The 19,002-nt window shown below is 33.5% G+C and overlaps 3 protein-coding genes across 3 annotated transcripts in view; all 3 read right to left on the bottom strand.

Moving 5' to 3' along the window:
• The window catches only part of LOC104734384 (GDSL esterase/lipase At5g03610), a 2,735-nt gene extending 1,948 nt beyond the window's left edge, over positions 1-787 (bottom strand). The window contains exons 1-2 of the mRNA XM_010453938.2: positions 536-787; positions 229-444 (exon numbers count right to left, since the gene is read on the bottom strand). Of these exons, the coding sequence (XP_010452240.1) occupies positions 229-444; positions 536-599 (280 nt within the window). The 5' untranslated portion in view covers positions 600-787. The remainder of the gene's footprint in view (positions 1-228; positions 445-535) is intronic.
• On the bottom strand, positions 7,709-9,931 carry LOC104734383 (GDSL esterase/lipase At5g03610-like). The gene is made up of 5 exons (XM_010453937.2): positions 9,747-9,931; positions 9,430-9,645; positions 8,618-8,895; positions 8,060-8,366; positions 7,709-7,977 (listed from the first exon to the last, which is right to left on the bottom strand). The coding sequence occupies exons 1-5, from the start codon at positions 9,808-9,810 to the stop codon at positions 7,784-7,786; spliced, it is 1,059 nt and encodes a 352-aa protein (XP_010452239.1). The 5' UTR covers positions 9,811-9,931; the 3' UTR covers positions 7,709-7,783.
• LOC104734382 (solute carrier family 40 member 2) lies at positions 14,019-16,361 on the bottom strand. Its single transcript, XM_010453936.1, has 7 exons — positions 16,124-16,361; positions 15,690-16,037; positions 15,105-15,596; positions 14,856-15,027; positions 14,557-14,694; positions 14,343-14,453; positions 14,019-14,249 (listed from the first exon to the last, which is right to left on the bottom strand). Exons 1-7 carry the CDS (start codon positions 16,255-16,257, stop codon positions 14,109-14,111), a joined length of 1,536 nt encoding a protein of 511 aa, XP_010452238.1. The 5' UTR covers positions 16,258-16,361; the 3' UTR covers positions 14,019-14,108.

The raw sequence follows: 19,002 nt of genomic DNA, 5'->3' as shown, positions 1-19,002 counted from the left end.
CCAAGTTTTTCCGATGCCTAGCGCATAATACAATCAACTAGAACGTGACACTGCAAATATGAGTAAAATAGCAAATTCTTTCTAACATTTTAGTATCAGACCAATATATAGTAATTATTTCATCGATCAATTCCTCGGAACTTAGTCCTCATCCGGTAGATCTATGGTCAGTACGTATTAAAAGAAGTAATATCGATATGTTTTAGTTACGTTCATAGAGGCACGTACCTAGAGAATCGGTAGAGACACGGCCGTCACAGTAACGGCCGGATGGTGTACCGGGGTATGTGATACCATAAGGGACACTCCATGCTTCAGATAAATTTTTCGGCAGGTTTCCGGTATCGACGTTAGAATTTCCAAAGACAAACAGCTTTGTTGAACTGTATGAGTTACGCTGATGCTGATGATGGTGCTTTGAGCTCTCCACTCCAGTGATGTCTCCTGCCAAAATAATTAAATACAAAATTTTAACTTCTAAAATTAGTCATATATTCTACTCTAATGAAAAAAGTATAAGATAACTGTGAACTACCAAAGAGGAGAGAAGAAAAAAAGACGAGTAAAAGTGGGACGACGAGAGTTATCAAGGAATTCATTTTCGAAATTTGCTTCTTTTGTGAAAGAGAGAGTATGTAAGGGAGATGAGTTAAAAGATGAAACTTAGAGAACTGAACTTAAGGGTATTCTTATTTATAGATCCACCATACTGGAATCATGGGTGCAAAAAACACGTTTCGGTATAACTAAAGTTTTTTTTTTCAAAATTATATAATCAACGATAAATCCTAAAGTATGATCACATTCAACCTGCTATTTATATATAGATGATCTCTTATAATTTGTTTTTATCTTTACAATATTGATTTTTCTTTTATAACAACAATTACATAATCAGATAAGGTATATTCTTCTAACATTTAGATCTCATACTACGAACTATACTACTAGAAACGTCTTAAAAAAATATCTATAATCAGACAATGAGACCTTGTCCTTTACGAAAGTAAAAACAACAAGACCTTGTCTTCATATATATCGTTGTGATAGCCCATTTAAAACGTGAGCCGTGGAAAAACGATGGATTTCTGATTTTGTTCGCATCAGTAGCCATATGCCGCCCATATGGGAAGTGGTCCGCGTCTTCGCGTGGTCTCAATCGTTGTAGTAAGACGAGAGATTTATCGGGGACAGTCTTTTTAGATTCTTGTTATTGGTACTTTGGTAGTATATGAGTTATCACTTTTTAGATTTTCTTTTTCATATTCTCTAAAATAATTTTATTAATAACCATATCATATAACTTGAGAAGGTTGGATTATAAAATATATTTCTGAAATAATAGAAAATATTCAACGAAATCAACTTGACTAATATCCGACTAGCGTTTTGCGGAAACACGACTCTATACTGAACTTTGATAAGACAGTCACGTTTTTTTGGAAGATAATGCAGTATATATTAATTCCTTTTTTTAAGCCATGGTCGGTATGGGTTAAACCATTTAAACTTCATTATTATTTACAGTAAAACCTCTATAAATTAATACTCTATAAATTAATAATTATTATAAATTAATAAATTTTGCTAGTCTCAAGTCGGGCCAGTGTAAAAATTAACAATATTCGATAAGATAATAAGATAATAATTTTTTTGAAATCTCAATGTAAAATATGGTCCCAATAATATCATAAATTAATAATCATGTAAATTTATATATATATATATATATATATATATATATACTGATATAATAGTGTATGTTTCTCCTAAAACTCATTTCTATAGAACATTTGTAATGTTGTATTTTCAAACTATAATGATATCTCTAAAATATTTTATAACATGTCATACAAATAATTAAATTTTAAAGTTTTAATTTTTAGATATGCATCATTTACAATTTGATAATTAGACAGATTATTAAAATATGAGAATTAATATTATTATTATTCATAAATTTGAATTTATGTATGTCATGTGTATAAGTCAATTTGTTTATAGTATTTGTAATTTATTGTCAATAATGCTTTATAAATATTACAAGTTCAATTCCTAAACCATAAAATTTATAACATCCGAAAGTTTAATCTTATTTTGCTATAATTGTTCCAATTCATAATTAAAAAAAACAATTAAAAATATATCTATAAATTAATATCACTATCAATTAATAAAATGTCTTGGTCTCAACATTATTAATTTATAGAGGTTTTACTGTATATTTTTGATGGTTAGAAGATTTAGGTTCATAGGTTCGTCAACTTTTTACGATTAATTTTTGTTCTCTGTACCAGTTACCAATTATTCGTGCACTTATGCTAAAAACAAGAAATAATAGGATTTTTTTCTCTATACGTAGACACCAAAGCAGACAGTACATCTGTGGTAAATTTTTCTTGTGATGAAAACAAGTTTATTAACCTTGTATATATACAGTAGTTTTTTTTGGTCAAACATATACAGTAGTTGGTAACAATATTAAAAGTATAAACAAATAAGCGTCACTTTTAAACAAAACCAAGTTTACATAACCGAATGATTTGTCTTAGTATGTTTGATCTTATTGGTAATAATACGGTAAATATATATATTTTTTTTATGGAATGGTCAACTATACTAAAAAAAAAGTTGCTACCCTTTTCTTTTTTCCTCTCCATCTCTCTTAGTCATCTGAAACTTTGTTAATAAACTTGTTGTGTGGAACCAAGGATAAAAAAGATCCCATAAGTAGTATAACGCAATCTTTAACTAGAAACAGAGTGTGTAAGACAGAGCATAATACAAAGAGTGTTTTATTCCAATCTTAAAGGTTACACTTTTATTCTTAAACACAAAATAAAATGATAGAGGCACAAAGCCTTGCAAGCAGGAATGATAGAAAGACACACTCAAAAGACGTAGACATTGTTGGGCTAAGCTTGAAGTGTGACTTGCAGAAGAAGTAATCCTAATAAAGATTAGGATTAGAGTTATTTTAGGAGACATCTAGAATAAACAGTTGTAATAAGTTCTAATGAGATTAGGAGATATCTAATCCCAAATAGTTTTAGGAGAACTATCTCTATATATAGAGTTGCCAAAGCTTGTGGTAAACCTATGAGTTTAGAGAGAGAAGTTTTAGAACTTGAGAGAGAAAGCTTTAAGGTTTTTGTGTAAGATTTCCTTTTGCTGAATAAAGAGAGTAATTCTTTACATTCTTGTTCTAAATCTTTCATTGAAACAATAATTGGTATCAGAGCTACTCAGGTTTTAAGATTCTGAAACAAGTCTTATTCGAGAGATGAGTGAAATCGTTGAGATGACCAACAAGGCAAAGGAAAACGTCCGGTCCTCCATACAATGCCCGATGCTGACATCAATCAACTATATGGTGTGGGAGATGCGAATGAATGTTGCGTTACGAGTACACAAGGTGTGGGAAGCGATTGATCCTGGAACAGAAGAAGAAGAAAAGAACGACCTAGCAAGAGCACTTCTATTTCAGTCTATTCCAGAATCAATGATCCTGCAGGTTGGTGAACAGAAGACTGCAAAAGGTGTATGGGACTCCATCAAAGCTAGGAATCTTGGTGCTGAAAGAGTAAGAGAAGCAAGATTACAAACCCTCATGGCCGAATTTGATAGACTCACAATGAAAGAAACTGAGTCAATCGACGATTTTGTAGGCAAACTTTCTGAAATTTCTACAAAATCAGCCTCCTTAGGTGAAACTATTGAAGAGATCAAGATTGTGAAAAAGTTTCTTAAGAGCCTACCGAGGAAGAAATATATACACATCACTGCAGCCCTTGAACAAGTCCTAGATTTGAAGACAACCACCTTTGAAGACATCGTTGGAAGATTAAAGACCTATGAAGAAAGAATCAAAGAAGAAGATGATTCACAAGAGAGTCAGAGCAAGCTCATGTATGTTAACTCTGACTCATATGAAGGATACTATGATGGTGGCAGAGGAAGAGGTTCAAACCGTGGGAGAGGTAGAGGACGAGGAAGGTCTGGATATCAACAGAAGGACAAATCCAAGGTTACCTGTTACCGTTGTGACAAAGTTGGTCATTATGCCTCCAACTGTCCAGATCGTCTGCTCAAACTGATCAAAGCACAAGAAAGCGCCCAAAAGGAAGAAGAAGACAACACCCATGAAGCCGACTCTTTGATGATGCATGAGGTAGTGTACCTAAATGAAAAAAATGTGAAACCTATGGATTTTGAAGAAGACTGCTCAGAGAATACTTGGTACTTGGACAATGGAGCCAGTAACCATATGACCAGAAACCATACTCTGTTTTTCAAAATGAACCCTATGGTCACAGGACGAGTTCGATTTGGTGATGACTCTCACATAGACATAAAAGGGAAAGGATCAATTCTGTTTATTACAAGAGGAGGAGAAAGAAAGAAGCTTGTAGACGTTTACTACATACCGGGGTTAAAAAGTAACATCATAAGCTTGGGACAAGCAACGGAATCAGGTTGCGACGTAAGAATGAAAGAAGACCTCCTCACCATACACGACAGAGATGGACATCTATTGGTTAAAACAACAAGGTCGAGAAATAGATTGTACAAGGTAAAATTGGAAGTTGAAAACACAAAGTGCCTGCAACTTACAACCTCATCAGATTCAAACTTGTGGCATGCACGACTAGGACACATTAGCACTGACACTATAAAAACGATGGTTGTGAAAGAGCTAGTTACTGGAATCCCTAGTGCACCAACAGAAAAGGACACTTGTGCTTCTTGTCTACTTGGAAAACAGACAAGACAAACATTTCCCAAAGCAACATCTTCTAGAGCAACACAAACCTTGGAACTGATTCACGGAGATCTTTGCGGTCCAATCACACCTCCTACAGCTGCACAAAAACGTTATGTCTTTGTCCTGATCGATGATCATTCACGGTATATGTGGTCTATTCTCCTAAAAGAGAAAAATGAAGCGTTTGAAAAATTCAAGATCTTCAAGTCACTAGTTGAGAATGAAGCTGGAACCACAATCAAGACATTCCGGACAGACCGAGGAGGAGAATTCATGTCTCACGAGTTTCAAGCATTTTGTGAGAAGGAGGGCATAAACAGACACCTCACAGCACCATACACTCCACAACAGAATGGGGTTGTGGAGAGACGGAACAGGACACTCTTTGAAATGACTAGAAGCCTTCTGAAGCATTTAGATATGCCAAACTATCTATGCGGAGAGGCAGTAAGGCACGCAACCTATGTCATTAATAGAGTAGGAACAAGGAGTCTGATCAACCAAACACCATATGAAGTATTCAAGGCAAAGAAACCTAATGTGGAGCATCTACGAGTGTTTGGCTGTGTGGCCTATGCCAAAATTGAAACACCACATCTCAGGAAGCTTGAAGATAGATCTAGGATGCTCGTATATCTTGGTACTGAACCAGGCTCAAAGGCATACAGATTGTTTGATCCTTCAAACAAGAAGGTTGTGGTTAGTAGAGATGTTGTGTTCGATGAGCTCAATAGCTGGAAATGGAACAACTCTGAGAAGGACTCTGCTGATTCAGGCACATTTACTCTCAGCATCAGTAATGTTTTCAACACAGCTGCTGTAACAGAGAATGAAACAAACGCAGAAGAAAACAGAGAAGAAGGAGCAGACACAGAAGGTGACGAAAATGACATAGAGGGGAGTGATAATGAAACTGCAGAGGAGCAAGCTACTGTGGAAGAACAACCTCAAATGTTGAGACAGTCAACAAGACAAGTTAAAAGGCCTATCTATCTCAATGATTATGTCCTGTTATCAGACATAGAAGGAGAAACTCTTCTACTAGCAGTTAATGAAGAACCATGGAATTTCCAGGAAGCAAGCGAGTTGAAGGTATGGAGAGACGCTTGTGAGGATGAATTGTCAAGCATAATAAAGAACAAGACATGGAGTTTAGTTGAGCTACCTTTCGGAGTAAAACCAATTGGCCTGAAGTGGGTGTTTAAACTAAAACGGAACATAGACAATAGCATAAACAAGTACAAGGCAAGGCTTGTAGCTAAAGGCTATGTACAAAAACATGGGATCGACTTTGAAGAAGTCTTTGCCCCCGTTGCTAGAATCGAAACAATTCGCTCTATTCTTGCCTTAGCAGCCTCCAGAAGCTGGGAAGTACATCATCTTGATGTGAAGACCGCATTCCTCCACGGAGACTTGCAAGAAGATGTCTACGTCACTCAACCAGAAAGGTTTGTCGTGAAAGACCATGAAGAAAAGGTGTACAAGCTACATAAGGCCCTCTACGGACTGAAACAAGCACCTCGTGCCTGGAACATCAAGCTTAACAGCATTCTCAGTGAGCTAAAATTCGAAAAATGCAGTAAAGAACCATCTCTTTACAGAAAACAGAACAATGAACATCTTCTGATTGTGGCAGTCTACGTAGACGATCTTCTTGTCACAGGTTCATCATTGAAACTGATTTCTGATTTCAAGAATGAGATGGCTGGAAAATTCGAAATGAGTGATTTAGGAAGACTCACCTACTATCTTGGCATTGAGGTTTGCCAAAGTGAGAACGGGATCGTGTTAAGACAGGAAAAGTATGCAAAGAAAATTCTTGAAGAGACCGGAATGAGTGAGTGTAACTCTGTTTTGTTGCCAATGGAACCGGGTCTGGAGCTTTCAAAAACTCAAGATCCAAAGCGCATTGATGAACGAGCTTATAGAAGAAGTATTGGCTGTCTGAGATATTTGCTCCATACTCGACCAGACCTATCATACTCTGTTGGAATTCTGAGTCGTTATTTGCAGGAACCTAGAGAATCACACGGAGCCGCACTGAAGCAGATTCTGAGATATCTTCAAGGCACTTCTGGCTATGGTCTACACTTCAAACCAGGAACTCAAACAGGACTAATAGGATACAGTGACAGCAGTCATAGTGTGGATGTGGATGATGGGAGAAGTACTGCTGGTCATGTGTTTTATCTCAATGAATGTCCTATCACATGGTGTTCTCAGAAGCAACAGGTGGTGGCGCTATCCTCTTGTGAAGCCGAGTTTATGGCAGCAACAGAAGCTGCTAAGCAAGCCATTTGGCTACAAGAGTTACTCGCTGAGATTACTGGAACAACGTGTGAGAAAATAACAATTTGTGTAGACAACAAGTCTGCCATTGCTCTCACAAAGAATCCTGTCTTCCATGGTCGCAGCAAACACATTCACCGAAGATATCACTTCATACGGGAGTGTGTTGAAAATGGACAAGTTGATGTGGTACATGTTCCCGGGATCGAACAGAAGGCTGATGTGTTAACCAAGGCTCTCGACAAGATCAAATTCAAGAATATGAGGAACCTCATCGGAGTTCATGAACTGTCAAAGAAGGATTTCAAGCTTAGAGGGAAGATTGTTGGGTTAAGCTTGAAGTGTGACTTGCAGAAGAAGTAATCCTAATAAAGATTAGGATTAGAGTTATTTTAGGAGACATCTAGAATAAACAGTTGTAATAAGTTCTAATGAGATTAGGAGATATCTAATCCCAAATAGTTTTAGGAGAACTATCTCTATATATAGAGTTGCCAAAGCTTGTGGTAAACCTATGAGTTTAGAGAGAGAAGTTTTAGAACTTGAGAGAGAAAGCTTTAAGGTTTTTGTGTAAGATTTCCTTTTGCTGAATAAAGAGAGTAATTCTTTACATTCTTGTTCTAAATCTTTCATTGAAACAATAGACATAACAACTATAAAAACAGAAAACACTTTAAGTACGAAATATATGAAGAAATTTTGAAATCTTAAACACAGTTAGGTTTTCGATCAGTTCGATAATGCTGTTAGATTTAAAACGGAGTAAACCGATTTCCATCCTTCCTGAGTAGGGTGAAGTCCATCCCAGAAGAAAGAAGACATAGGATCATCGCATAAGGTATAATTCTTCTGGCCGTTCTTGTCCACAGACCCGCAAAGGCCTCCGCAACATGCTTTGTAAGGAGTTTCAAACTTTTGACTCCCTACATTTCCATAAACCAATTTACTCACAACATAAGCCTTGGAAAATATGGCTTTCAAGGATATTTGTTTTATTTCTCTTACCTGGCTTCTCTCCTTTATTATTGAAGACGGTCAAGAAGGCGTTGTAGTAGTCAATGACCATGAAAGTCGACTGCTTGGTCTCCTTGTTGAGGTTGGCCACTACTTTCTTTAACTCGTTGTTGTGTATGATTACAAACGCGTTTATAATGTCGTTGCACTTCTGGTAAGAGGAGGCTTTGGCGAAGAGGGGGAGGCACCCGAGCGGCTGCAATAACGGTATTGCTACCTTTTTCACCCCCAAGGCATGGATCCGCCTCAAGTTCACCTCGGTTTGATGGATGACTTGCTTCATGAATATAAAGATGCCCTGTAATAAGAATCAAGAATCAAGTAAACAATCTTTATATCATATAGGATCTAAATTTACGATCAAGATTGGAAGAGCATGACACTTATAACTTTTTTTTGTGTGCAAAAAATGCAAAAAAAGCTTATAACTAAATTAGTTCTATATATGGATTAAGAAGAATTTTATTTGTTTTTGTTTTCAGTTGTAATTTTCAAAAATAATTAATAAAATCTAATTAAATGAGTATATAAGAAATCGTGTTTCCTTACTAAGTCTACGCCGCCATGTTCGGCGACGTAAGTTAAATAGTCGTTGCCTGCAACACTGACGAGAGCGAGGGAAGAAGAAAGGTCGGATGGAGAGTAGACATCGCCGATGACTTGCTCAAAGAGATTAATCTGATACGTCATATTGAGATTTGAACTCGTAGTTTTGAAGACTCCGGTTCCTCCGACCGCAAAGTTCATTCCGTACTGTAACCGTTCGTGTCCCGCGTGATCTTTCCATTGATAAGGGATGGGTGTTTTTATCTTCAGTACTTTGGTGGCTGCACACATCCGCCAACGTAACGTAATTGCGTTTTTATAAACAGGTTTTTGATTACAAATAAGTAAATAAGCAACATTAATGAGCAGACCATTAAATATATTAATGAATTGAAAAAAAAATAATGAAATTTCAAATTCAGGAGTATATAGGGTTGGCTACTATTATTAACATTAACTTCAACAATACTATAATTCAATTATTAGATAGAGATATATATATAAACAAAGTTGATGACTAGCGCATAATACAAAGTTACAAACAACATCTTGAACGTTACATTGATATAACATGAAATAGTTGTTGACAAAGCCCATTTAAGATCTATTGAAAATAGAAGTTTTTCTTTCTTTTGAAAATATCAATAGGAGTAAAGTACATCAATTCTTCCTAACATTTTGGCATCAGACTAATAATATTTATTTCAGCAATTCATCGGAATTTAGAGTCTTTATCTAGTTTATCTATGGTCAGTATTAAAAAGAAGTGAAGTCGATGAAGATAACGTTTTAGTTACGTTCATAGAGGTACGTACCTAGATAATCGGTAGAGACACGGCCGTCAGAGAAACGGCCGGAGGGTGTACCGGGGTATGTGTTACCATAAGGGAATGCCCATGGGGCTACAGCTTCCTGTTTCTTTATGTTTCCGGTATCGACGTAAGAATCTCCAAACGCAAACAGCTTTGTTGAACCGTACGAGTACTGCTGCTCCTGCTGATGCTTTGAGCTCTCCACTCCAGTGATGTCTCCTGCCAAAATAAATGGAACAAATTGTAACTTCTAAAATTAGTCATATAGATTTTAGAAAATTCATTCTAATGAAAAATATATAAGATAAATTGTGAATTACCAAAGAGGAGAGAAGAGAAAAAGACGAGTAAAAGTGGGACTACGAGTTTTATCACGGAATCCATTTTTGATTTTTTTTCCTTCTGTTGCGAAAGACAGTGTATGTGAAGGAGATGAGTTAAAAGAAAAAAAAATCAGAGAACTGGATTTTCTTTAAAAGAAGTTTAAATATAAATGGGTGCAAAGAAAACGTTTCGGTATAACTAAAGGTTTTTTAAATTATTTATATATATTCAAGAGAAAATCCTAAAGTATCACATCATCACTCGTAAATAATATGCCAAAAAAAGCATGTTCCCGAAACTGATTATTCACGTAACGCTGGATGATCATCTATTAACTTTGTAATTTAGAATCTTAGATGTTTAAGAACTTTAAGTGAATCTGTTTACATAAATAACTGAAAAAAAAGTATAAGCTCAAAGTATTGCATTTATTTGGGTTAAGAACAAAAAACATTGCATCAATTTGTGTGGGAAATATGTGTTATTTGAGAAAATATTTGTGTATATGATTCAAACTAAATTTATTTAAGAGTTTTTTCTTACTTAATACTAGCTAGTGAAACATATTTAATATATTTTGTATAAGAAAAAATCTTTCTGTTTTTTTTTGTTAAATATACAATAAGACAAAATAGATATTAAAAAAAAATTGGACCATTTCTGGATTTCTATGTGTCTTTCTATAAGACAAAAAAAAAATTAACGGGAAGAAAACAGAATATGAAAATCATGATATATGAGAGCGTTTGCAATAATAAATACTGGAATCAATTTTATATAATAATTTTGTTTTTTAGTCTATTTTTATATTATATATACCCTAAGCATAGTTACATATAGTAGTATGCAAGTTTACGTACCTGCTATTCATAAATAGATTACCTATTCCAATCTATTTATAATCTTTAATAGATTGATTATAAACTATATACTACCAACTATATACTACAAAAAAACGTTTTCACAAAATATATATAATCAAACAATAAGATATTCGTCTAACAACGTAAAAACAACAAGACCTTGTCTTCATATGGTTGTTATAGCCGATTGAAAACGTGAGCCGTGGAAGAGCAATGACTTATCTGATTATATTCCCATCAATAGCCATATGCCAATATGGGCAGTGGTCCGCGACTCCCCGTCTTTAGTCTCCATCGTCGTAGTAAGACGAAAAATTATCGTCGAGCAGTGCACGTGATTTTTTTGAAGACATCTTTGTTTTTCTATCTATACTATTAATTGGAGAGTACACTTAGGGATAAAAAAAAAAAGAAAAAACATAACATATATCCATGTTGCCAAACAGACCCATTTGCCTACATAATAATAAAAAAATTAAACTTCCTTAAAACAATGGTAACAACTATTAAAGAAATAAATAATTAACTTTTTTATAATTGGTTATAGATTTGGTATCTATTTTTTGATATGGGTATAAAACATAAATAATTAATTTCGAATATATTACGTTTTCCAAATATTTTTCTAAATAAAATATTAAACATGTATAGTTTTCTAAATGAAATTAAAGCCAACAAGATTACAAAATCAAATTTAAAATCTTATAATAAAAATGAAATGATTTCTATTAATAATTTCTTGAATTTATATAGTTATTAAAATTTGATAAAATAATAAGAGTTTTCCGCAATTAATAACATAACAAAAATGTAGCTTATTATTTAACAAGATTTCCATAACAAATGAATCTCATTAATTTTGAATAGTATTTATGAAATTAACTTAACTTAAATTTAAATAGATGATTTATTTTAAGAAATCTTGAAATAAAATCAGTAATTATTTACCAAATTCCTAAAATTTAGGAAACATATACAATTATACACCACTCTAATACTATTTTTGTATCTATTTTTTTTCTGCAAAAATAAAATATAAAGTGCATCTGTATTGAGTATGCATAATATACCTCTTGCTAACATCTACTATATTCTTTTTTTTAGTTCGTCAATACTATGTTCAATGTCCAGTTTATGATTTATGATTCTTATGATTTGTTAAATTTATAGTTTTTTGTCGTGTATATAAGCATATACAAATCAAGATATTTTTTGAAAGCATACATTTTTCTACCTAGAGATTGTATATAAGAGAAGATTGTGGTATGAACGGGTGTTCATCCAATTGACATAGCATCTGCAAAACAATAAAATTACATTTGATTGCTTTAAAGAAGTCCACATTTTTATATGAACTCGCTAAGTCACAAAATAATATATTAGTGTTTGTTTTCTTCAGTTTTTATATATATTTATTTTAAGAAACCTCTGTAGGAAATTCTTATTAGAGTATGTAGTTGAGCTTTGCATTAACATTAATTAACTTTTGAAACCAGCAAATACAGCAAGGGGTATGTATACATAATCTATATAAGTACAATTAATCTTCCATGACTATATTGTAATCAGTTGTATGTATTAATATATTATTTTCTTATTTTTCCAAATATATGATGTTAACAGTCTTTATTAAAATGACACTATAATTTGGGATGTATATGGAAAAGAAAAAAAAATACACACATGGCAGTAAAATTTTATAACATGAACACTTTGAAATTTGTTTTTAAATCATGTTATCTTTAAAAAGTCTATTAAATTTTTCCTTGAAATTTGAGTGTTTGAGTGTTAATCTCAATACTTTTTAAATTTTTATAGACTTTTAAGTCATGGTTACCTTAAATCTCTAATGAAATATTCAAGGTAACGATGACTCATGGTATAAAAAATTCTAATCCAAATCTTAAAGTACTGATTAACACTCAAACACCCAAATATTCATAAACCAAATGACAAAATTTTGGGTTAATGACGTTATACTATATAAATATGTTTTAACAAACTAAATAAATAATTTTAATTCTTGACGTGTTCTATTAAATATTAAAATACATTTATTTTTTTTGAAATAAATCTTATTATTTTCAATTGAACTAGCATAAGTTCAAAAAAAAACATAAAATATGTTCTATAACAGTTAAAAGTATTTAAAAAAACATAATCTAATATAGGTGAAACATATATAAAATAGTAAGAATAAAGAAGTCAATTAATTTCGTAATATTTATATTAAAACATATGATATATAGATATACTATGAAATATATTTATGTTTATTTCATACAAGAGTTCAAGAATTTATGTTTTCGTCCGGTCCCCTCCTATTTACAATCGGAAAAACAAAATTTTCCCATATCCGGAATGTCCCATATTGGGAATGCTTTCTGTTATGCAACTAAAATTTGAGAACGGGTGTAAGACATAATAGAACTTTTGACAAAACGAAAAGAGAGTTACGGCCATCCTAAATATTTGTATATGTTTCAAACGGGTTTTCATCGCTGTTAGCGGTTATATATCCAATTTGATACTTCACAAATTTAATAGAATCTAACAAAACATTTATTGGATTTAGTTTGTTACCAGTCCAACCGTTATGTTGTTCCAAATTTTAAGATACTGGTGAAATCATTATTATTTTAAATTTTCAAACATTAAACAACTAAACCAAATATCAAACTAAAATCTCAATTAGTATAAGTTTGATTATATATACAAAATTAATTTTATTTATAAACATAACCCCGCACGTACGTGCGGGTCGGAACCTAGTAGATAATTAAAATAGTATAGAGTTTTAATTGTTAGCATGAGTTATTATTTAGTTTACCTTCCGTCCAAGACATAATTAAAAGGATCTTTAAGACCCTATTTTAACTTTATCTAAAAAAGGCCCAAGTCTCTAAAGAAATGTTAATTCTGATGTTTTCGGATTTTGGAAATTAAGGTTACAAAATCGGTTATAACAAATGATTTTAGAGGACAGTCACAAGGATTTGCTTTCATTGATCAGTTTGAAAGCGAGGATAGTGCTGGACGAGCCATGAATAATTTGAACTGAAGGTTATTAGGTAAAACATTTTCAGGCTTTTTTTTTTGTTTTTCTTTCAACGGTCAAAGAGATTTGAGGTAACCATGTTTGAATAGTTGTAGTTTTGATCTGAAGAACAAAAATATAAAGGTGACTAAATTAAATACCAAATCTCTTAGAAATCGATTGAGTAATGTTTTAAGGTTTTGATAACTATTTGAATGTGACAAGTAGGTCAGAAGATTCTATACGTTGAGAGGACACCCAAAGTCGAAGAAGGTTGAGACATATGATACTCTCTCGTGGGTTACTGAATCGATTGTTACCCAAACTTAAAGATTATGAGACTAATCTCACTATTTGCTATCAAAACAAAGATAATACCCCCTTCATTGTAACACTTTCATATACAACATGTCGTCTAGTTCAACTATTTTTGCATCTTAAACATGGACGTACATTTTTCATGAAACAAGACACTTGTTCAATAAAGGAATCTTCTCGAAGTGGAATAGATGCTTTCGGACACGGTAGAGATGAATTGTGTAGAGTACTCCAGCTAACGAAACCGTAGCAAATGAGATCAACGTCAACATCCAAAAATCCTGAACTCACATTTAAAAACCAAATGTAACAAACATTATGAAAAAAAAAACGAAAGAGAAATTATTGATCAAGATTTAGTGGTGTTGATTTACCTTAGGATTAGATACAATAATACCCAAAATATTAGCCATCAAGTCAAGAGCCGCTTGCAACGAGTTCCGTACACCTCCAACCACACAACGGTCTGGTTCCGGGACAAGATCCTAAACCAATGTTCCCAGAAGCATCACATACTCATCAAAGACCAAAGATTTTGAAGCAATAGTTAAACAGAGCAAAACCAATTTTTCAGGTTTGAATTCGTACCTGCATTTGTTGAATTACCGCTAGATCGAACATCCACAAGCCAAGCCTAGAAGCAGCAACTCCAGACATAAGCATGTATGATGCTAATTTCTCCTTTTCCACCCAAATGGATCCAACACAGACTAAAAGACAGGTCCACTACAGAAACAAGAACCCCACTTTGATAACATATTCATATAAAATCAAAGACCAGTTCAGATAAAGTGGTGTTCTGTTCTCCCCTGTTTTCTTAGTAAATCCAGGAAGCTTACCCTTGTTGCATTGATTAGCTATGTCAAATTATGATTATAATCATATACCTGAGACCAGAAGGACCATAGTCCGGTTCTGAGAGGTGAGAGGCGTGACTGCATGAGAGGGTACACGAGGGTAGCAGCTAGTCCAACACCCGCACTGATTCCTCTGCCTAAACCAATGATATAAGTAGGTATACCTTTCCACTCCAATGTCGCCGTCATCAATGTTCCAAAGCTGTCTCATAAGAAAACTATATATATGGAAAACCAAAAACCAAACACAATGAGCTGAGAAGAGAGGGTAAAAGAAACCTGAGAACAGTGAAGAACAATAGAGCTAGAGCAACTCCAGGGAGCACTATTTCTTGATTGAGATAATTCCTCCACGCACCAACAAAAGAGGACTCAGTGATTCTATCAAGAATCCTCAAGATCCCGCTTCTACGTTGCATGTTCCCATAAGACTCATCTTTGGTTGTTCCTTGTAAAAGAGGAACATAATAACTTGATGCAATATCCCTCTCTTCCGTTTGCGATTGAGACAGCCTTAAACTCCTTCTCTCATCGCTTTGTACTATCGCAGGAACACCGTTATACACAGAGATAAAGAGCCAATACTCAACCCACACTGTTATAGTAGCCCAAGCTGCGAACGTGATAGCTGATGCTCTAAGAGAAACAAAGCTAATGATCAAACCAGTAATAACCGGAGACAGTAGCTTCGAGCTCAAGTCAATTCCCCTAATTACCGAATTCATTCTCGTTAAAACCGCTGGTGAATGACCTTCCGACATAACCACAACCCTGTAATTGAAACAACAACATACTCTCTCATATCAAAAAGTGGAGTTACAATGCCATTATGACGTGAACCTTTATAAGAACCTTAAATTATACCAGTCACGTTCGATTAGAATAGTGCCAGCAAGAGTGGAGAGTACTCCAATAGCGCCAGAAAGATTCGTCAACACGACCAATGTTGCGAAAACAGAGAAATTCTGAGACTTGAGATCAGGAACTACTAGCAAAGCAACGACTGCACCACCAGCAACAATGAAGGAGAGGTTTTGAGTAACAAGCCAGAGTCTAAGAACTTTAACATAGCTCATCCTATCGATCATCTGGCCTACAATGGGACCAAAGATGGCAGCGGAACCGGACTCAACAACACCGTACATGGCAGTGAGAAACAGAGAGTTTGGCCAGAGGTAAATCATATACAAAGCAACAGAGAATTCCCAAGTTCTGCAAATTCATATACATTCAAAGTAAAAAATCTTAGCGAAACTCATGTTACATATTAAGATTAATCTAAGAAGATTTGATCAGACCTTGCACCCCATCGAGCAAGAAAATAGCCTAGGTAAAGAGAGATCACCATGGAACGTGGTAACGATGGTTCTTCTTCTTCTTCTTCATGTTGTTCGTTTGGTAGAAAAACCCTAGTTTCTGTCTCCTCCTCCATCTCTGTTGACTAAGTTGATTCCTTTCTTCGAATATTCAATTGAATCTGAAACTCAGAAACATTCCATCAAAGCGAATTCAGAGTTCAGTACATCCCCCTTTGCTTCTCTAGATCTTCAGTTCAAAGGGCGTGCAACTAGTAAGCATCGTTGAGATAAAAAAATAAATAACAAAAAAAAATATATATATCTGAATAGAAAAGGGGATTAATNGTCTGAATAGAAGGGGATTAATTATAAAATAATGGATTTACAAATAGATCTATATTTAAATTGATTTTTTTTAAGGTGCATTTTTAAAAAATAATATTTTCCTATGTCATTTTTCAAAAAATACTCTTTCATTATCTCTATTTTTAAAAATACGCATTATTAATATATAAAATAATTAAATTCTAAATTATAAATCCCAAACACTAAATTATATCCCTTTAAAACTATTCGTAAAATAGACAACCCAAACCTAAAAAAATTCTAAAAAATAATTTAATATATTGTAATTTTGTAAAATATGGCAAAAATAAAAATATTCAAAAAATATGTATTTTTCAAAAGAATATCTTAAAATGTTATTTTTAACAAATTCTCTTTAAAAAAACATAATATCAATTTTTAATTTTTTTTAATATCCTCCACTAGTACTTAAAGCAGAGTGAAAAAGATATGCGATTGCGAGGCAAGGCAACAATCAAAGAAGTATTTGAATGATATTGATAGACATAGATAGATTTCAAGTGAACCTCCAATATACTAACTATTTAACAAGTTCACAAAGAGTTCTTTATATCTTTTTTTGAATAAATGTTAAATTATATTCAAAAGAAATAAACTTTACATAGCTTGTTTTAAACTTTTTGATACTGTTAAAACCATAGAAAAATAAATTACATTACTATTAATTATACTCGATAGAGCGAAGCAGCAAACCATGGTTGAAGAAGATGGCCCCCTCCTATGGTGCTGAGTCGGTTGCGGACAGTTTTGTCAAGCTGTTGAAGGATCGTAGCTTCCTGAACCGGTGTCTCCCCATGTCGCCGAGCATTGCGCTCCCGCCACAAGGCATGAATTGCAGCCTGGAAAGTATAACCCAACAGGAAAGATGTTGTCTTGTCCAAAACGTTTCCATTAAGTAAGGAGATGACATCAAAACAGTTTGCTGTATATCGATCCTTGAGAAGACCTTCCACAGGAAAGATGTTTCCATTAAGAGTTCTCTATATCTAAACTGATCAAAAGTATGAGTTTTGGTTTCTGATCACTTTTGCATTGGATGTCTATAGAAAAGACGTATTAGTCCATTTGACATGTAGCAAAATTAAATCTTTCTACAAGATCAACTACGTACAGTACCATTGAAATACTATTTCATTCCCAACAAGTCATCCTTATATAAACAATCGGAGCTATTACATGATTCAAAGAATTAATAGCTCAATCGAGAAAGTTTATAAAAATAAAACGAATAAACGGATGCTAGGAAGCTGAAAACAAATCCCATATAACTTAGTAACACACTACATAGTGTTGTAATCTCCTCGACTTAGATCTGGTGCTTCCATCATTCATCCTTCAAGCTCGTACATGCGCACGGTGAGGATCAGATTTATTTAATTAACTCTTGTTTATCTTTTTAGAATATCTAATTAGCATAATAACAAAGAAACAAAAAATTGTGTCTCGGACAGCACAATGACTGAGTAAATAAGACAATATATATATATATATATATTTAAAAAAAGAGATAATAATAATAATAATGATAATAAGACAAACATTTTCTTATGAGAACCATATATACATATATATATATATACAACTTGTTACAATACAACAATTCATCCTATTAATCTTGAAAATTATCTTCTCATTATCTCAAATCATAAAGTAGTATATACATATACGGACAAGAAACATTATATAGCATGCATCATGTCCTAATACAGTCTCAGAAGTGTTGGTGTCACTGCCTTCTAAACTGGTGTCACTGCCTTCTAAACTGATTGGGCCGTTATGCTGTCAAAATTAACAAAAATGTACAATTAACATGAATATTGAATTAAATTATTATTATTCTAATAAAAACTATTATGCTCATGTTATGCTGTCATAATTAACAAAAATGTATATTAATATGAATATTAAGTTACAATAAATATTATTTTAACAAAATATATACATTAACATGATTATTGAGTTAAATTGTGATTTTAACAGCATATTATGCTATCATAATTGATAAAAATACACATTAACATAAATATTGAATTAAATTATTATTATTATTTTAAGAGATGACTCTCTTGTACTCATTTTCTAAAATCGAATTGAATTCACTCATAATAATATGTACTCATAATGTACATGCAATTCGATCTTGAGGCCGTTATTATATGGCCAGCTTAAAACGGCACGTATTGTTAGAATTATAAAGGAAAACGGTAAGATGTGTTAACGTGTAAACGGTGCGTATTCTAAAACACTGTACCGGGTTACATTAAGTCATTAGTCGAGAACATTCCGACTTCTCTCTCCCTGAGCTCCGGCCATGGTGGTTCATCTCGTGAGGTCATTGGCTGCGTCATCCTTTTCACGATGGTCATATTTTTTCTTCGGTAATCGTATCTCGGCCTCAGATATCACTTCCTCTGCGGTGAACGGCGGCGAGTTTTCTAATTTCCGTAGAGCTTTCAGATTTTCATATGATTACCACAAAAATCCGGAAGCTTCCACAAAAAAAAAAAAAAAAA

Source organism: Camelina sativa, chromosome 13 (assembly GCF_000633955.1).
Source record: "Camelina sativa cultivar DH55 chromosome 13, Cs, whole genome shotgun sequence".
Lineage (NCBI taxonomy): Eukaryota > Viridiplantae > Streptophyta > Magnoliopsida > Brassicales > Brassicaceae > Camelina > Camelina sativa.
The sequence above is the reverse complement of the archived record's forward strand: the minus strand, read 5'-3'. Positions and strand labels throughout refer to the sequence as shown.